General features: G+C 39.8%; 1 protein-coding gene across 1 annotated transcript; it reads left to right on the forward strand.

The window, feature by feature from the left end:
* The first annotated feature begins 868 nt into the window (after positions 1-868).
* On the forward strand, positions 869-1,480 carry LOC110690066 (protein FAR1-RELATED SEQUENCE 5-like). The gene has a single exon (XM_021866890.1). The coding sequence runs from the start codon at positions 869-871 to the stop codon at positions 1,478-1,480; it is 612 nt and encodes a 203-aa protein (XP_021722582.1).
* The last annotated feature ends 17,781 nt before the right edge of the window (positions 1,481-19,261 follow it).

Genomic DNA, 19,261 nt, shown 5'->3' on the forward strand with positions numbered 1-19,261 from the left:
CTTTTAGATTGTTATTCCTAAATAAAATACAACAATAACTGAGATATATTATCTAATATCTGACTAAACCATTCTAATTCCTGACTAATAATTTTTAATTCCTGATGTTATTAATCTTATTTCTGTCTTAAATTTGCTATTTTTAGACTTTTAGAATGTTATGCCAGACTAAAATACACCAATAACTTAATTTAGTTAACTATAATATGAATAAAGTATGCTAATTCGTGATTATAATAATCTTATTTCTGACTTAAAATTGTTAAATGCAAAACTCTAAGTATTCACAGTTTTTTTATAACCCTATAAAACATATCAATTGCTAATTAATAATATCTTATTCTCGACCTTTATTATGTTAAACCTGATTTAAAAAACTACTTAACTCCTAACCTATATAATGTTAAACTTAAAAATGTTAATTGAAAAACTCTAACTATTAGACTTTGTTGTTATTGCTGACCAAAATCTAATATCTAATATCTAATATCTAACTAAAACACTTTAATTCCTGACTAATATGACGTGAGTTATATAATATCTGACTGTGACTCTTTAATACCTGACTAAAATATTGTTATTCCTGACAAAAATATATCAATTACTCACATGATTTATCTAATATCTGACTATAAAATGCAATTATTTGATTTATGTTGTCTAAGTAATGACTAAAACTTGCTAATTCCTAATGAATATCATATAATTCCTGATTATAATAATCTAAAAAACTGAAGAAAATAATCAAATTGTTCTATAATTGTTGCAGGTGTATCCAAATTCAAGACATAGATTGTGTCTATGGCATTTACAAAAGAATTTTGTATCACACTTTGGAACTCTAAAAAACAGTCATAAATTCAAGAATATGTTTCACAAGTGCTTAAGTAGCTGTGATTCAGAATCAGAATTTGAAGATGTCTGGAAACAAGATGGTTCAAAAACATGGATTAGAAAAAAAGAGTGGTTTGATAGGTTATTCGGGCTACGAGAAAAATGGAGCACAACATTGAGCAAGGATATTTTCTCTGCAGGAATTCTTTCATCTCAAAGAGTAGAAGTAACAAACAGAGCAATTTCATTTAAGGCCAACAGAACCACTAAACTTTTGGAGTTCTTTCACATATTTGAAGCTACTGTGAGAAGATGGAGAAGCACTGAAAAGAGTGACAACTTCAGATGTACTATTGAGAAACCAAAAACAACAACAAAAATATTAAAACATGCTGCTGAAGTTTATACTCTAAACTTATACAAGGATTTTAACTTGGAATTTGACACAAGTCTAGGAGCATATGCAAAGGAAAAGCCAACTTCAATGCAATACGTCAAACTCTTTGATGTTTCACTTGATGAAGATTATAAGCACACCTATAAAGTCATATATCACTGTCAAAACAATGAGTTTATGTGTTCTTTTATGTGCTTCACAGAGATCGAATTGCTGTGCTTTCACATCCTTAAGATAATGCAAATGTAAAACATACATGCTATACAAGAGAGATACGTTCTGAAATGCTGGACAAAACTTGCTAAATCAATTATATGGGATGAGAATGAATCAGGTACGTACATACTTTGTTATTTTAAAATTTATTATTTGTTAATTAAATATAAAATGAAAGTATTTTACTCCTAATTATAAGAATTTATTCCTGACAAATATTATATAATTCCTGACAAAAATACTCTTTTTTCTGAAAAAAAATATAGTTACTTCTGATAAAACAATTTAATTATGACAAACATAAACTTATACCTGATATAAAAATTATTATTTTTGATAAATATAAACTTATTTATTACAAACATAAACTTAACAGAGAAACTTATACATTAATACCATTTTCTGCTTCAGTAGGAATCCTCTCATTACCATCAGCATTAAAAACTCTAATGTAAAAATTTGAATCAATATCATGATACATATCCAGTCTTTCTCCTTCAACAATATTATTTGATGATACAAAGCTTGTCCATTCATCATCAATAAAACAACCACCACAGGTTCCTGTGTTTTGTGGTACGCTTAACACTCTAACTTCCCAAAATCTGCCATTATTCCCACGATAGACTCTAACTGGATCTCTGAATCTTAAAAGAAAACCTTTCCAATTTGCATGAAGTGGCTGAAATATATAAAAAAAACACACACACACACACACAAAATAGAATGAAAACATTAAATATTTACTAAGATACAAAACAAATATATAAGTATAAAGCTTAATGTATTTACCAAACTAAGCCGATAAGGTGATCTGAACTTAACAGAACATTTTGTCAAATTTTCATAGAAATCAACTATTGTCTTCAAGATTGTATAAAAGAAAAAATATAACTTATTGTGAAGTTATGATATAAGACTCAACCTTATATAGAAACAATGGAGGTTGTTAATTTAAGGTTTTTTTTATAGAAAAAACTTGATTTAAATAGCCTTTAAATAGAAAATAGTTATGTATGAACATCAATAATTAGCATGTAATTTAACAGAAGAAATTATGACTTTTGTCTGTTTTTTATGACTTTTTCATGATGCAATAAATTACTTTGAAATTATATGACTTCTTCAGCTTTTTCAGATTTGTATGACTTTTTGAAGATGCAATTTAATACTTTTTTTAGTTTTTAAAGATTTGTATGACTTTTTGAAGTTGCAATTAAATACTTTTTCAGTTTTATATGACTTTATTATGACTTCAGTCAAATTTGTATAAATTTTTGATAATAAAATATATTAAATTTTCATATTTTTATAACTTTTTTTGATACAAGAACACTTATGGCCCAAGGAGAAAACAATATTGTTTTTACTGAAATATTTAAACTTATTCCTGACCAAATATATCTTATTCCTGACATTTAGATTCTCATTCCTGATTATACATATGTTATATCCCGAGGCTAATGGCACGCAAAACAAGGCATGAACACCCTTGGCTAGTCGGGCTGAATAGTAGCCCGCATGTGGCTGCCAAGGGGCTGCCATGCCCTGTGCGTGCAGCCATTGTGTGGCTGGTGCGCGCGGCCGCAAGCAGCAGCAACACAAGCAGCGCAGCACAGCAGGACGCTGCCATGTGCGGGCATGTGTGCTGTGTTGCGTGCACTTGAGGCTGCTGTGGCGCGGTGATGCGGGGCACGAGCACATGGTGCATCGTTTAAACTTGGTGCATGTATTATGTAATTAGGGGTATGCGTAGACGTTGCTCGCGAAGCGATGTAGTGCAATGAATTTGTTCAACATGGCCATCAAGGGCCATGTTTTTGATGTGTGAAAGTTCGCTAATGTGAGCGGTGTAACGCTTAGCGACATCGGGCCCACTCCCACGTTCATTGAGCATCTAACGGTTGTGCGAAATGTGAGCACTTCGTGTCTTAGTGCTAGGCACTTAGACACTTTGGACTATGTAATTTTGCTTAAAAATTGTCTTTTTAATTATTTTATTAATCTAATTTGTTTCAATTATTTTAATAAATTTATAGAGGCTAGGTCTCGGTTTTGAGCAGCATTGGCAAAATATATTTTGACAAATTTTTGGGAATTACCGGCTCAATTAATTAGATTAATTAAGTTGGATGCGGGATTTAGTTGGAGCTTCAAATATTAAATTGCACTTATTTACATAACCAGTTAAAACAACTTTGACTAGTTTTAATTAGACGTGTTAATTGGATTAACCACCTAGATTAGTTACTAGTTCACGCGTGTTTTTTGCATTGTTACTTGTTTACCGTTGTAAAATGCATGGGTCATTCACGAATAGTGAATGGATGAATGGAATGTATATTCCCTCACAGGTTTTATGAAATGGCAACTAGTGGGGCCCGATTAGGATAGAAAATACGGACTGCGATCCGTGATGTATTTTTGTAAATCTAAATACGGTCTGCGTACCTTTAATTTAAGTATTTATATACCTTAATATATAGATTAGTCCTAATCGTAGATACTAGTAGTTGCATTTAATTATGTCAAGTCTTGAAGATGGAGTTTCTTGGAAGACGTAGCCATTAAGTTGCAAATGAAGACCATTTGAAGATTTGAAGATCTCAAGGGGTCATGCTAGTTGTCAAATGCATCTATATTTTTTTTTTCAATATATATATATATATATATATATATATATATATGTTTTATATGTTAGATGTATGTTTAGGATTTCGAATGTTGTGATGATTAATTAAGTTCACTTAAATCAACCAACATAGAAACCCTAGGTCCCTAAATATTGAGTAAAAACTTGCAATTCAAAAACAACACTTACTGGCCGAACAAGGGTAGTGATGGGCTACGCCAAAGCGAGCCATCACTACCTCTCCTAGGAAGTAAGGCATACCGGGTATGCTAGTTGGTTTTGGTTGTACTCAACGATATGAGTGATGGAGTCCTAACATGTCGTGGAAAAGTGAATAAATTGTTAAGAGAGCATTAGATGCGACGATTTATTCAACCAAGAGTTGCTTGGAGCCATTGGCAAAGCGTTGCTTACCTTAGGAGATTGAGTGTTAAGACAAGCCAAAGCATGCTTAACCACTCTTTGTTTCTTCGGATCTTGGAATCGACTTATTTTCACCAAATTGGGGACAACTTTAAATGTGTGAATAAGACGTTTTAAATAAGTTTGATTAAAATGCATGAATTCAATCTTATTTAAATTTCATGAATGGTTTTTCATTAAAATTCTTTCAAATGTAGAACCATGTCTTCAACTATCGACAACAATCTTATGTTCCCAAAACTTCCCGAGAAGTTATTATTTAGCTTGAACTTGGTAAACTTCAAGGAATGGGAAGAAGAACTCCGTTTGACCCTCCGCAATTTCTACCTAGAGCATATCTTGGATACTCCCATCCCGAGTTTCTACTCAAAAGGGATTATGAGCGATATGGCCCATGAGGAGTGGATTTATGATTGCAAGAAATTCTCTCGACTCATGGAAAACTCTATCCGAAACAGTGGAAGAAGAAATTCTCCAACTACCTTCCGGATGTACTTCTCAAAGCTCTAGAAGATGTGGTTAATTTGAGGGTAACAAAGAGCGACAAGGGCAACTATGATGGACTCGTGGAAGAAGTGACTAGGTCATTATCTAACATGAGGATCAAGCCTCCGCAAGATGGATGTCTTAGCAAAGAAAGGCAAGAAGTATGGGCTAGGGTCTATAGTGCAAGACTTAGACCCGGGATGCCACTTCAAGCCCATGTGAAAAAGATGATAAGGTTATTTAACCATCTGAAACAGATTGGTAAACCGATGGAGGATGAGCAAGCGGCTCATATGCTTCTAAGATCACTCTACTCGGGGTATGTTGCAATTAAGATGCAACTTACCAACAATCGAAACAAACTGTCCTACAAGGAAGTTGTCCAAGAGCTCCTGAAAACCTATTCTTGCAAGACTGCTATGTATGCTCTAAGGTTCAACAAAAAGGAGTTCAAAAACAAGGCAAAGATGCGCTGCTTCTATTGTAGTAAGCAAGGCCACTACAAAAGAGAATGTAGTGAATATCTAAAAGATGATGCAAGAGGAAAGATAGCCTCAATCTCAGGTATCATCCACACACTTGAAAAAAAAAACAATTTATAAGGTATTAGATACCGGAAAATTGACTCATTTTATGCTCTTATTTCAGGAACAAAATGAGCCATGTTTTTCAAGTGGTCATGAGTACACAAGTGGAAGATGAAGAAAGTCTATCCAAAGAAAGCTTGTAATCTCATGTTTTTTGTCTAAAACTTGTTAAGCTTTATCTACCATACTTTGATCTTGCGACGTTGGACGTCATTTTAAACCTTGATCACAAGACCTTTTGTTTAAATGTCTTGTTTATATTTTTGGAAATTACACCTTTTGTGTGTTTAGACAAAATTGTTTATGATAATACCAAAAGAGCCAAAACCATGGAGTCAAACCAAACTTACTTGTGGCATTGTCGTCTTGGCCACATTAATATCAAACGCATCAAGAGACTTCTACATAAAGGTGTTCTTGACTCATTCGATTTAGAATCGTTTGAGAATTGCGAGGGAGGTTTATTAGGTAAGATGATTAAACAACTATTCTCCAAGCTAGGAGAAAGGGCAGGAGACTTATTAGGTCTAGTACACACTTATGTGTGTGGACCAATGAGCTCAACCACAAGAAATCGGACATCGATATTTATTCACCTTCACAGATGACTATAGTAGATATGGTTATGTCTACCTAATGTCACATAAATCTGAATCATTTGAAAAGTTCAAAGAATTTCAGAGTGAATTTGAAAATCATCTTGCCAAGAAAATCAAAGCCCTTCGATCGGATCAAGGTGGTGAATACTTGAGCCAAGAATTCGATGACCATCTGAAAGAAAAAGGTATACTTTCAGAATTAACACCTCCGAGAACTCCTCAATGGAACGGAGAATCCGATGGGAGAAATCGAACCTTGTTGGACATGGTACGATCAACAATGAGTCTTAGTGATCTTCCTATCTCTTTCTGGGGACACGCACTTCTAACTGGGGCACTAACACTGAACCGTGCACCATCAAAAGCTGTAGAAAAGACTCCATATGAATTATAGACAAAGAAACCTCCTAGGTTGTCTTTTCTAAAGATATGTGGATGCAAAGCGTATGTCAAGAAATTGATTTTTGACAAACTTCATCCCAAATCTGACAAGGTTTACTTTGTGGGCTACCCAAAAGAAATCAAAGGGTATTACTTCTACAAAAAAATCGGTGAACAAAGTGTTTGTTGCTCACGATGGTGTCTTTTTGGAGAAGGAACACCTTTCCAAAATGACAAGTGGGAGGAAAATCGAACTTGACGAAGTTCGTGAGGATGAGCAACAAAATCAGAATGACAGTCAAAGTGCTCAAACAACATCTGTTGACGCAGGTTAAAATGATCAAAATGTGCAAAGTCAAACTGACAATGCAAATGCTCAATCCATTACCCTACGTAGGTCTCAGAGGCCATCTCAACCTGATAGATATCTTGGTTTAGTGTTAACCGAGATATTAGAGGACATCCTAATTATGGATGGAGATGAACCAACAACCTACAAGCAAGCGATGGCAAGCACCGACTCTGCTAAATGGCATGAGGCTATGAGATCTGAAATGGATTCCATGTTTGAAAATCAAGTCTTGGACTTGGTTGACTTACCCGAAGGTTATACACCTATCGGATGCAAATGGATTTTCAAGATGAAAACCGAAAAAGATGGAAATGTATTCATTTACAAAGCTAGATTGGTGGCAAAAGGTTATAGACAAGTTCATGGTATTGATTACGATGAAACCTTTTCACCAGTCGCAATGCTTAAATCCGTTCGGATCATGGTAGATGGACGTCAAAACCGCCTTCTTAAATTGTATTTTAGAAGAAACTGTGTACATGACACAACCAGAAGGTTTTGTCGACCAAAAAAATGTTGGGAAGGTTTGTAAGCTTAAGAAGTCCATTTATGGACTAAAGCAAGCTAGCAGAAGTTGGAATCTGCGATTCGATGAAGCCATTGGTAAGTTTGGTTTTATCAAAAATCTAGATGAATCTTGTGTTTACAAGAAGGTCAGTGGGAGTGACATCGCCTTCTTAGTCTTATATGTCGATGACATATTGATCATTGGAAACAACATTTTGTTGTTAGAGTCTGTAAAGGCCTGGCTTGGAAAATGTTTCTCAATGAAAGACTTAGGAGAGGCTCAGTATATACTAGGCATCAAAATCTATAGGGATAGATCAAAAAGGATCATTGGATTGAGTCAAAGTACTTATATTGATAAGGTACTTGCTCGATTTGGCATGGAAGGGGCCAAAAGAGGTCACCTACCAATGTCACATGGCATAGCCCTGAGTAAGAAGCAGTGTCCACAGACACCTGATGAGCGGGAAAGAATGAATATGATTCCATATGCTTCTCTTATTGGATCAATCATGTATGCCATGATATGTACTAGGCCAGATGTATTGTATGCCTTGAGTGCTACGAGCCGTTACCAATCAGATCTAGGAGAGGCCCATTAGACTATGGCCAAGAATATCCTAAAGTACCTCAAAAGGAACAAGGATAAATTCCTGGTATATGGTGGTTCAGAAGAATTAGTTGTTGAAGGTTATACCGACGCAAGCTTTCAGACAGACAAAGACAATTTCTAATCGCAATCTGGATATGTATTCTATCTGAATGGAGAATCGTTTGGAAGAGTGCCAAGCATAGTACAACTGCAGATTCTACGACAGAAGCCGAGTACTTAGCAGCTGCTGAAGCGGCTAAGGAGACTGTTTGGATTCGTAAGTTCATTGGTAACTTGATGTTGTACCCTTCATAAAGGGTCCAATAGCTCTCTATTGTGACAACAACGGAGCTATTACTTAGGCCAGAGAGCCAAGGGAACATCAGAAAGTCAAACATGTCAAACGGTGGGTTCACATGATTCGAGAATGGAAATCAGAAGGTGAAATCAAAATTTGCAAAGTTGGAACGGATGACAACGTAGCCGATCCACTTACTAAACCTTTGCCTCAAGTGAAGCACAACAAGCACGTTGAGGCAATGGGAATCAGGCATGTAGGAGACTGGCTTTGATTTCCCTGTTTAGTGTTTTAGTTAAATTTTGAACTCTTAATGTAAGACACTAAGAAAAATCATTCAAGTTTTGGAGTAATATAAATTTCATGCAATATTTTATTACTCCGTTTGCTATTTAATTGTGGTTTAGGATTAAATAATGAGTCCATTCGATTCATGAAATATTAAAAATAGGGTATCAAGACCAGTCTTGATAAGGAAACACCTATTAAGTGAACATTGAATATTATAATTGAAAATTGTCCCTAATCGAGGTCATTTAAACAATGGACGATTAATGACCAATTGAGATTAGTGTGTAGTTTGATTTATAGCACTGTTTCTTGTGCTACGAGGACATGATTGTCATAAATCATTTGCACAGGTATTGGTTTAGAACCATACTGGATCGACCTATGAGAATACTTTAAGAGATTAAAAATCGTCATAAGTATACTTCTCAATATGGCTATCGGAACCTATTTCTTTGACCATGAGCTTTCTGAGTTCTCTTGTTTGAGTACTAGTCCGTTTTGATGTTGTCAAACGTCTGCCGTAATAGGAGATTATAACGGCAACACTTGGGCGGCTAGATACTCTCAGTAAGAGGAGCTACATTACAAGACTGGGAATGTCCCCCTCCTAAAATAGGGAAGATGTCTTTGTTGTATACAAGGCCTCTCGTAGATAGAGATTGTAAAATGCATGGCCGTGCTCGGATGGATTTTAGAAATCATCTATTTTTTGGCAGTCGGACTTGGAATTGAGAAACACTTCTAGAGTAATAAGGATAACATAATAATCTGACCTTATAGTTCATGAAGAGACATTAAGCGACATAGGAAAAAGGATGTACACTAAATGCGCACTTGTCCGGAAGGACAAGTGGGAGATTGAAAGGAATGGTGTCCTTCGAACAAGTGTATTATTCTAATAGCGGGTTCAGAATTATTAGAAAGCTAATATATTCAGCAAGGTCAAGTGATCGGAATGCCTGGGTGGAGGCCGCTTCCGATTAGTAATATTATTGTATAGTTAATATTACAGCTTAATCTTGACTGAACCCTTCGGGTCACACCCTAGCAAATATACGAACCGACTTGACGAATTAATTCGGAAGAAATTAATTCGTCGTCTGAGTATTAAATATTTAGACGTCGGAAATTGAGCTTAGAGCGTCGAAACCGAGCGTCGGAAGTCAAGTCAAAATATTAAAAGATGAGACACGAAAATAATAAATTAACAAGACCAAAATATTCCTAGCATCGGAATGCCTCGAGTAAACCGAATGCTAGGGGCATTTGGTATAGCATGGTGGCTAGCATGCGCACCAAGCCGAGCCTAGGCTGGCTGGTGCGTGCTGGCGCACCAATGCTAGCACCGCATGCTAGCTATGCTGGGCCAACGCGCGCAAGGTACAAGGCACTCAGCTAGCAGCCCGCACAAGTAAGTGCTGGGCGTGCTAGGCCAGCAGCGCCAAGCAGCCCACACGCTTGTGTTGGGCCTACTGGCAGCCGCACATTGCAGCCCACCTTGGGTTGTCTTGGTGCCCAAGTGTGGTGCCATGTGGAGCATTGTGAGGGGTAGCTTGAGGCATGAGTGGCAATTTTTGGAGATGGAGTGGGGAGCAAGTTTTGTCTCCCCCCCCCCTCCAAATGTTCCTCACCTAACCTCTCTCATGAGCTTGCCACTTGTTGATTTATTACTAGTTTGATTATTTATTTTATTTTAGCTTTAAAATAAAATGGAAAAAATCAAATTCTCCCACATTGGTGGGAGAGCTTTTTCACTCTCTTGATTTCCCTATAAAATACCCAAGTTGGGGTATTGGGAAAATCACTTGAGTGAGAGTTGAAAAGGGCATCACTATTGTGAAAACCTTTGAACTCATTTAATCACTCGGGTTTTGGTCAGACCTTGCTAACTCCAAGGTAGCGGACCTAAAAAGTCGGTGTTCGTCCTTAGTGGGTGGATACCGTTGGAGGCTCTCGTGTGAGCGGGGCTAAAGATTTCTAGTAAGAGCCCGTCTATGAGGGCAAAACACGCGTCAAAGGTAAAATTACGATTCTACCTTTTTATGTTTATTTGTTATGCTTTATGTTTTTGCTTTATGATTTTATTAATTGCGAGTGGTTCTTTGGGTCGGGGTCGTTTTTGCGGTAAGTTGGACTTACCAAACCCCAACACTCATGAGGTACCCCATAGCGGCATATGATATTTTTCTCAACGAATTGAGCTACGTGTTTTGCCGTTAACTTAACATATGAGGCAGCTTCGACCCATTTGGTGAAATAGTCGATTTCTACGAGGATGAATTCATGCCCCCCTTGTCCTGGTGGCGTTATCTTTCCAATGATGTCAATACCCCAAGTAGAGAAAAGCCATGGAGAGGTATATGTGTAGAGAAGCGAAGGTGGAACGTGCTGTAAATTTGCATAGACCTGACATTTCATACATTTCTTGACGTATTCGTGACAATCTCTCTCCATGGTAGTCCAATAATAACCTTGTCGTTGAATCTTCTGGACTATTATCTTAGCATTCATATGCGTTCCACATATGCCGGCATGAAGATTTTCCATGGTTTTGTGTGCTTCTTTCTTGGCTATGCATAAGAGATTTCTCCCTAGTGTAGTCCTTTTGTGGAGTTCTCCCCTGATAAGCACATACTGTGAGGCCAGGAGCTTCAAAGCACAGCGTGCCCTTTAATCAGTATTAGGAGGGTATTCTCCTTTTGTCACGTAGTTAAGGATATCTGTATACCATGTCTCTTCATCTTCTTCTTGTGATTCTTGTTCATCATCAAGTGCCTGAACATCAGCCGGCTCATATCTTCGTTCTATGGTCAACGACATTCTGATTGTATCCGTTGGAATTCGCACCATTGATGCTAATTTTGCCAGTGCGTCGGCGAATTGGTTTTCTTCTCTAGGCAAGTACGTATATTCATCTTCATCTAGTTGCTCCGTGAGAGTTTCCAGATGAGCTTGATACGTAGCGAGACTTTCACTTCTCACCTTCCATCTCTTGGAGATCTGGTTAATGATTAGTGAAGAATCACCGTAGATTCTAAGCTTCTTAATTCCCAAGGCCACAGCTGTTTCTAATCCCAAAATGCATGCCTCGTACTCTGCGGCATTGTTGGTGACATCAAAGTCGAGCTTCATGGAAATTGGGATATGCTCTTCATTGGGTGATACGAGCAAGACTCCTACACCACAACCCTTTTGGTTTGAAGCTCCGTCGAAATATAGCGTCCAGCTATCATCTTTGGTCATGAGTAAATCTTTGTCAGGGAAATCGTACTCATCTTCTTCTTTCTCAACTTCTTCTAGCGGAAAATCTGCTAAGAAGTCAAAAATCGCAGAACCTTTGATGGCTTTTTATGGAACAAATTTCAAGTCAAATTGAGCAAGGTTGACTATCCACCTTGATAATCTGCCATTGAGTGTTGCTTTTTTGAACAAGTACTTAAGAGGATCCATCTTGGACACGACATGCACTGTATGAGTGAGCATGTAATGTCTTAATTTCAGAGTGGCCCACACAAGTGCGAGGCACAACTTTTCGAGCGGTGTGTATCGTGTCTCATATCCTTGAAGTTTCTTGCTCAAATAGTAAATTTCATTCTCCTTGCTTTCGATCTCTTGTGCTAGCATTGCCCCCATCGTTTCTCTTGTGACCGTAAGGTAGAGTCGAAGAGGAAAGTCAGGCATTGCTGGTGCTAGCACGGGTGGGTTTTCCAGGTACACTTTGATTTTGTCGAAAGCTTTTTGGCAATCATTATCCCATGTGACTGGGACATTTTTCTTAAGCTTCTTGAATAGAGGTTCACATATCGCCGTGAGTTTTGATATGAACCTACTTATATATTGCAGCCACTAGTGGAAAAAAGGCCATCCGTAACGGGCAAAAACTTCCCATCCGTAACGGGCAACGACCATTACGTATGCGGCCGTTACGGATGGCCTTTCGTATTCGTAACGGGCACCGTCCGTTACGAATAATAGGTTATTCGTAACGGGCTTTTCAGGTGTCCGTTACGAATAACGGGTTATTTGTAACGGGCTTATCAAGTGTCTGTTATGAAAAACCCCGTTATTCGTAACGGGATTTTCAGGTGCCCGTTACGAATGACGGAGTTATTTGTAGCGGGTAGGTTCTGCCCGTTACGAATATTGTGAAATCCAATTTAAAAAAAAAATCCAGCACATGCTGGACAGCTAGGTTGCATAATTATTTTGTCAATATATATATATATTTATATTTTACAAGTATATTTTACACTTGATAATTAACGAGTAATATACATTAAGCAAAAGCTACTTTAATTATTTCCTAATAACTAAAACTAAAACTAAAACTAAAACTAAAACAAAGATCCTTTCAAAAAAAAAAATTAGGCTTCATACTTCCCGCAACATACTGCCTAAAAGAGTCCCAGATCGTGTATTGTTGGAGTTTAGATTAGACATGTTACACTAAAGATCTACAAATTTTGCATAGGGATAACCACATTACCCTAACGAGAAACAGAGTACTATTGTAATCATCTTTCACTCAAAAGCCGCATAGCAGCCCCCCTGCAAGAATTTCCTTGCAAATAGAATTAGTTCGGCACCACTCTGTTCTGAACTCGGTCTCATATACATGGTTGATATCCTATCAAATACAGCCAGCAGGGCATCATTAATTTGGCAGTACCATAAAATAAATTGCAATGAACTTCAGAAATTGCAAAATTCAGAAATTTACAACAAAAATTACAACTTGCAAAAATCAGAAATTAACTTTTCTATATCTGCCTAGACAACCTCACTATAAAAATAATGAGCACATAAGAATAAAAGCAAAAATGTCCTACTACTCCTGTAGATCAAAACACATAAGTATTAATGCGCTCTACATACATAAAGAGAGTCTCAATGAGCCATGTAAATAGTACTAGTACTAGATATATGACAACTTTCATAAATCACTAATATATGGGACAAGGCAGAGGAATTCATCAAGTTAGGACTTGGGTGTGTTATATATTTCAGTATTCCAGCACGCAAATTGTTGTTGTAAACATGATCGAAAAACAACAACATCAATGAAGAACCTGTCACTTTTATTCCAAGTTTCAAAACCAGCCACTCGGTCCTACAAACTACACATTGTGAAAGCGGAAGGTCTCATTGAAACAGTCTGGGAAAGTCAGTCAACATTAATTCTAACATGGATATAAGTATGGGGAAGTCAGTTATGAATTGACCAAGCTGTCTACTAGGCTATGCTCGCTATTTGCACTAGGATATAAGTGGTATATATTGTGTAGGAGAACCCATCACAATTGCCTTCATTTGGCCATAAGGCCTCCACTGTTGTCCTGATGATATATATGCGCGTTTCCACAAACTCCTATAAGGCTATGTTAGGCTGCAGTGGCGTCACCAGGATTTTCGAAGTGTGGGTTCGAAACTTCCGAAATTTGAAATCATAATTAACAAAGGAATAAAAATACAATAATTAAATATTCAGTACATAAATAATTTCAAACTATGGATTACAAATAGATTACACATAGAAAAATGAAAAAAAAAAAAAAAAGACTACAGAAGCATTCTTCGAGTCTTCATACTTTGGAAGCGTTCCAATACATCATCATCACTAACTCTTGAAAATAAATCTCTTTCAAGAAAAGTGACTAAATTATCATTCAATAGTTGATCACCCATACTATTTCGCAACTTATTTTTTACGTATGTCATTGAGGAAAACACTCGTTCCACGCTTGCAGTTGCAACCGGAAGGATCAATGCTAGTCTTATAAGCAAGTAAACTAAGTTGTAAGTAGTATGCTTATTTGTTTCAACAAGCATCATAGAAAGCTCATGAATACCCTTCAAGTCTCCAAACCTTGCATCTTGGCGCACATCATTAATATAAAATTGAAGCTCATGACGAAGTGCAGTCATCGTCATATCATTAGTTGGAAACTCTTTGGGATATAACTCAGCAAGTCTCAACAACTTTTGCATATCAAATGCCGCAAATGAATTGATCGGGTTTAAGCATGACACACAAATAAGTAACTCCATATTTTCTTCATCAAATCTACTATTGAGCTCTTGGAGTTGTAAATCAATAACACTTATAAACATTTCTACCCGAAATCGATGAAGATTTGAAACTTTGGCAAAGAAGCGTCTTGACCTTCCACGAGGAACATACATATCATCCATAGTAGGAACTTCTACATCATGTTTAACACAAAAACAAACCACAAGATGTAAAAAGTCTTCCCACCTGTTTTGGGGTTTTCTGATGTCCTGCGGGAGAGCTACAATTCCGAGACTGGAACCAGACGCCTGTACCTGCAAAATAACGGAGACTCCTGAGAGCTCCGCCTCCAACGGTCAAGTTAGTACCTGATTAAGGAGTAATTAATACAGAAATTAAAGTAATAAGGTCTCTCTAGGTGAGAGTATTTAATGTAGGTAATCTGCTTTGCTAGCGAGATCAGCCGGTTATTAGTGTGTTCCGTAATGTTTCTCCTCCGTTCCGTTAATTATTCGGTCCCTTGATTAATGAGGATTAATCGAGTATTTATAGCCTTGGGAAGCGTGCAACTCTCTAGGTTTAAGGTAAACCTAGGGCCGATCGGGCTTCTAGACTGAAATGGGCCTTGATGGCCGGTTGTCCCATTTGGCATGGGTGGACACGTGGCGTGTCTTAAGTGGTCCGTGGAGGACGCGTGGCGGAACCTGGTTGGTCCACTTGTCAAACGGCGCTTGGTGGATAAAAATCCCCTAATCATTTGCCCCTCACAGGTGGCACGCGACTGGTCACGTGTCGCCTGTGACAGGTGTCGCACGGTGACAGGCGACGGCCCGTTACAGGTGTCACCTTGCAGACGGCCGGGAGATTCTCCCGCCCAAATTTGAATTCGGAAGCGACCCTTCGCCTTCTCATTTTGCCTATAAAAGGAAGTGCTGACTTCGGTCATTTTCACATTTGAGAATTTTTGCGAGAACATTCGGACCCCTGAACTTGATCTGACATTTTCGGACTTTTTCTGCCGACCGCCTGTTCTGACAAGCCGACTGACCCGAACTTTCAGGACTTCATCAACTGTCATCCGTTCAGGTAACTCAGTTCTCTTACTCTTAATTTTCTTTTTATTTTTTGAAATGGCACCATGGAAGCACACGACACGCCCTAAGTTAGTGATCAGCCGGTCACCGGGGACGGCTGAATCTAGGACTAGGAGTGTCGCCTGCCCTTTTCTGGACCCATCTTTGCCCTTTATACAAAGTCCGACTGAATCTGTGTCTATGCAGAACGTGATGGCCAGAACAAAAAAGACTGCTAGAATATCAAACTCAGACGGCTCCTCCCAAAGGGTACTCCTTAGCGAAACATCTGACCAGGCGCCAGATGTGGAACGAGGCGACTGTCAAGCTGACAGTTCTGAGAGAGGGACCAAGGTGTTCCCTTCTCATCTAACCGTGGACATGTCTAATTTACCTTCTGCTCCTTCTAAGGGAGAGGAGGCGGGCCCCTCTAGGAGAGGGGAGGCGTCGTCCTCTTCGGACTCGTCAGGGGACGAGTCCGATTCCAGCTCTTCTGACCATAGTTCTTCTGACCATAGTTCTTCTGACTCAGAAGAAAAACATAACCGCCTACAAGAGGCGAGAAGTTCCCATGCAGTGGAGAAGGGGGATAATTGGGCAGAGCCGTCCGCCTCTTACAGAGAGGAAAACACCCCCTACTACTGCAGGGTGCCCCGGGGCCGGATCGCAACCATGCGAGACAACGTGGCGAGCTTTATTGCTAACCACAAAATGGGCCCGGAGTATTTACTGTTTGTGCCGGATCCAGAAGATACTGTCGTCTGGCCGGCTGGTACCAGCTATGGTGACGGCTGTTTTGGCTGCTATGTGGCGGCCATCAAAGCTGGTCTGCGCTTCCCATTACATCCGGCTGTTCAGCGGATTTTAGATGGGTATGATCTGGGGTTATGGCAGTTAGCCCCCAACTCTTGGGTAAACGTACTCGGCTATGTGGCCGGGTGCGAACTGAACGGGGTGGAGCCAAGTTTTGAGGCTTTCGCCCACATGAACTATCTCAGCCGGACCCCTAAGTCGGGAGGTACCGGCTGGTATCAACTAACAAGCCACAGGGGTTACCTCATGACGAGAGGTAAGGCAAACAAATGGAAGGATTGGCGGAACACCTTCCTTATTATCGAGAGTTCAGACACGGAGCTGAACAAACGTTTTAACAAGTGGAACAGGGATCCACCTCTTCTTGCAGGCGGCCGCAGCATGCCGCCTGTTCCCCCAAAGGCTAAAAGAGAGATCCTAGACAAAGGACTCTTCAAAGTAGAGACTAGGGTGAACTCTACTTCAGGGGTACGAGAGCAAGTACCCCTACACTGCGTCCCGAGCTTCAAGTGGCTCTATGATGAGTACTTCTTGGCCGCCTGTGGCCTCGGCAGTCGGTGCTCTAGAGGTAGCCGGCCTGACGAATACTCTGTTTTTTCACGCCTTGTTTACTTGGGATTTTTACTAACTTTGCTGTTTATTTCTTTCAGCCGACGCCATGAGTAAAATAACAGCATCTAAGACTGCGGCGGCCATGCTGCGGGTTTCGCTAATGAAGCAGTCGTACGCCGACTCCCCCAGCAAGGAGGCACCCTTGGTAAGCTTTGAAAACTCTTCCCCTTTAAGTTGTATTATGCATATACTAACTCTTTTTGTTTTCAGTCTGGCACTCCAAGGGCTTCTTCCTCGCAACAGCCGGACCCCAAGGCCCGGAGAACGACTGTTGCAAGCTCTCCTGGGTCTTCCAGGAAAACAGTGGCGGCTGAGAAGCAGCCGGCCACTTCTTCAAAAACCCAGGCGGGGCCGCCTAGATGTATGGACACTTGCTTGTAAAAACTCACTCTTGCTTCCTTCTTGATTAGGTCTAACTTGTCTTTCCTTCTGCTTAATGCAGCCGGCCCCCAGGGACTTGACTTGGTTGAGGTAGCCAAGTCAATGGTTAAAGTAGTTCCTCCCTCTGACAGGGAGGCGGTCAAGGGTGCCGGCACCCTTGACCTCGATGGAATTTCGGGGATCCTAGCTGAGGTATACCCTTTTGAAGTTCCAGGACGCCTGTTAACCCTTATGATTGGAAACTGACGCCTGTTTTTCTTTGTACTTAGGCCCTGCTCCGAGTCAACAGCCTTCGCAAGCCGATTGATCGGAAAAACAAAGAGGTAAAGGCCGCAAAGGCTATGGCCGCCTCCAGCTGTGATAAAGCAATGTTTCAAATTGCCCAAAATGAAGTACTGACCATTGATCTTCTTTATTATCAGGCGCAGGCGACCGCCGCTGTTCGGGCTCAGCTAGAGGCGGCCCAAAAGAAGGTTGACGAGCTGGAGGGGACCGTCACCAAATTTAAAGCCGAGCTGAAACCCCTTCGCCAGAAAATGCACTCTTACGAAGCCATGGAGAAATCTTTGGCTAACGTAAAAGAACGCCTGGTGAACCAGGAGAAGAGTCTTACCCAAGAGCTCTCGGACAAGGCCGAGCAAGAAAAACAAGAGCTCGTCCGGGAGATGGTGGAAGACTCCGCCCAAATCCAACGCATGACCTGGGAACGACTGTTCCCCAGTGCCGACTTTGCCTCATGGGAGAGAACGTACCGCCAGTGTTCGGAAATATATAATCAACAGATCCTGGCGGCTGCTGAAGAAGAGGCGATGGACGTTGCGTTGGAGGAGGAAGAGCCTGTTGTGGCGCTTGTGCCACTTGGGGGAAAGGCATCAAAAGATGATGCAGCGAAGGCCGAGTCCAGCAAGAAGAGTGCTGACCAGGCGGCTGCTGCTGATACTGAACTGCCCCCTTCTTAAGCTTTAAGTATATTTTTTCTTTTCACGGCCTGCGTGCCGTTTGCTTTGTAATTACCCGGCCAGGGGGCCGGGGTTTTGAATATTCTGCTGGTCTTTTATGGCCGGCTCATTTTAATCAAATTTTTTGTTTTTGTTCAAATTTGTCTAAGTATTTGAAATTTGCTCACTAGACAGACTGTTGTGTATGGCCGAACGTTAAGACAGGTACAAATAGTAAGTATGCCGCCTATGCCCCTGGACGACTGGTTGTCTGTTTCCAGGATAGATGATCAGTCGGCCATTTAATCAATCGGTATTCGAACTCTTTATTCAATTTGACCAAGTAAATAGAATTACCAAGTAGCCAAGGAATTTAAGTAGGAAAACAAGCGGCGGGTACCGGTTGTTTCCCTTTATTGCCAATGTTGGCCTCTAATTTGTTATTTGTTAACCTAGCAAGAGTATTGGTTGAGAGCCTTTGTTTATTAAAAACAAGTGGACGACTCGTACCTTTTAGGCTCAGTGCTAAGTTTGAGTGACTATTAAGTTAACATAGGAGTTACTTAGTCTTCGTCACAATCTTGATTGAGTAGTAAAGGTATCAGGCGGCGTAGGCCGGCTAGACCCCTTGATTTACCAATGTTTGTTGGCTATTTACTCAATAGGTTATCCAGTAGGAATAGGGGTTCGAGTGCCCTTGTTTGTATAAAACAGGCGGACGACTCAAACTTTTTAGGTTCCATACCAAATTTGAAGGAGTGACTATGAGTTAACTTTGGAGTTACTCAGTCGCCGTCACTTTTGTTTGAGAAGTAGAGGTACCAGGCGGCGTAGGCCGG

The sequence above is a fragment of the Chenopodium quinoa genome, unplaced genomic scaffold (genome assembly GCF_001683475.1).
Source record: "Chenopodium quinoa cultivar QQ74 unplaced genomic scaffold, ASM168347v1, whole genome shotgun sequence".
Lineage (NCBI taxonomy): Eukaryota > Viridiplantae > Streptophyta > Magnoliopsida > Caryophyllales > Amaranthaceae > Chenopodium > Chenopodium quinoa.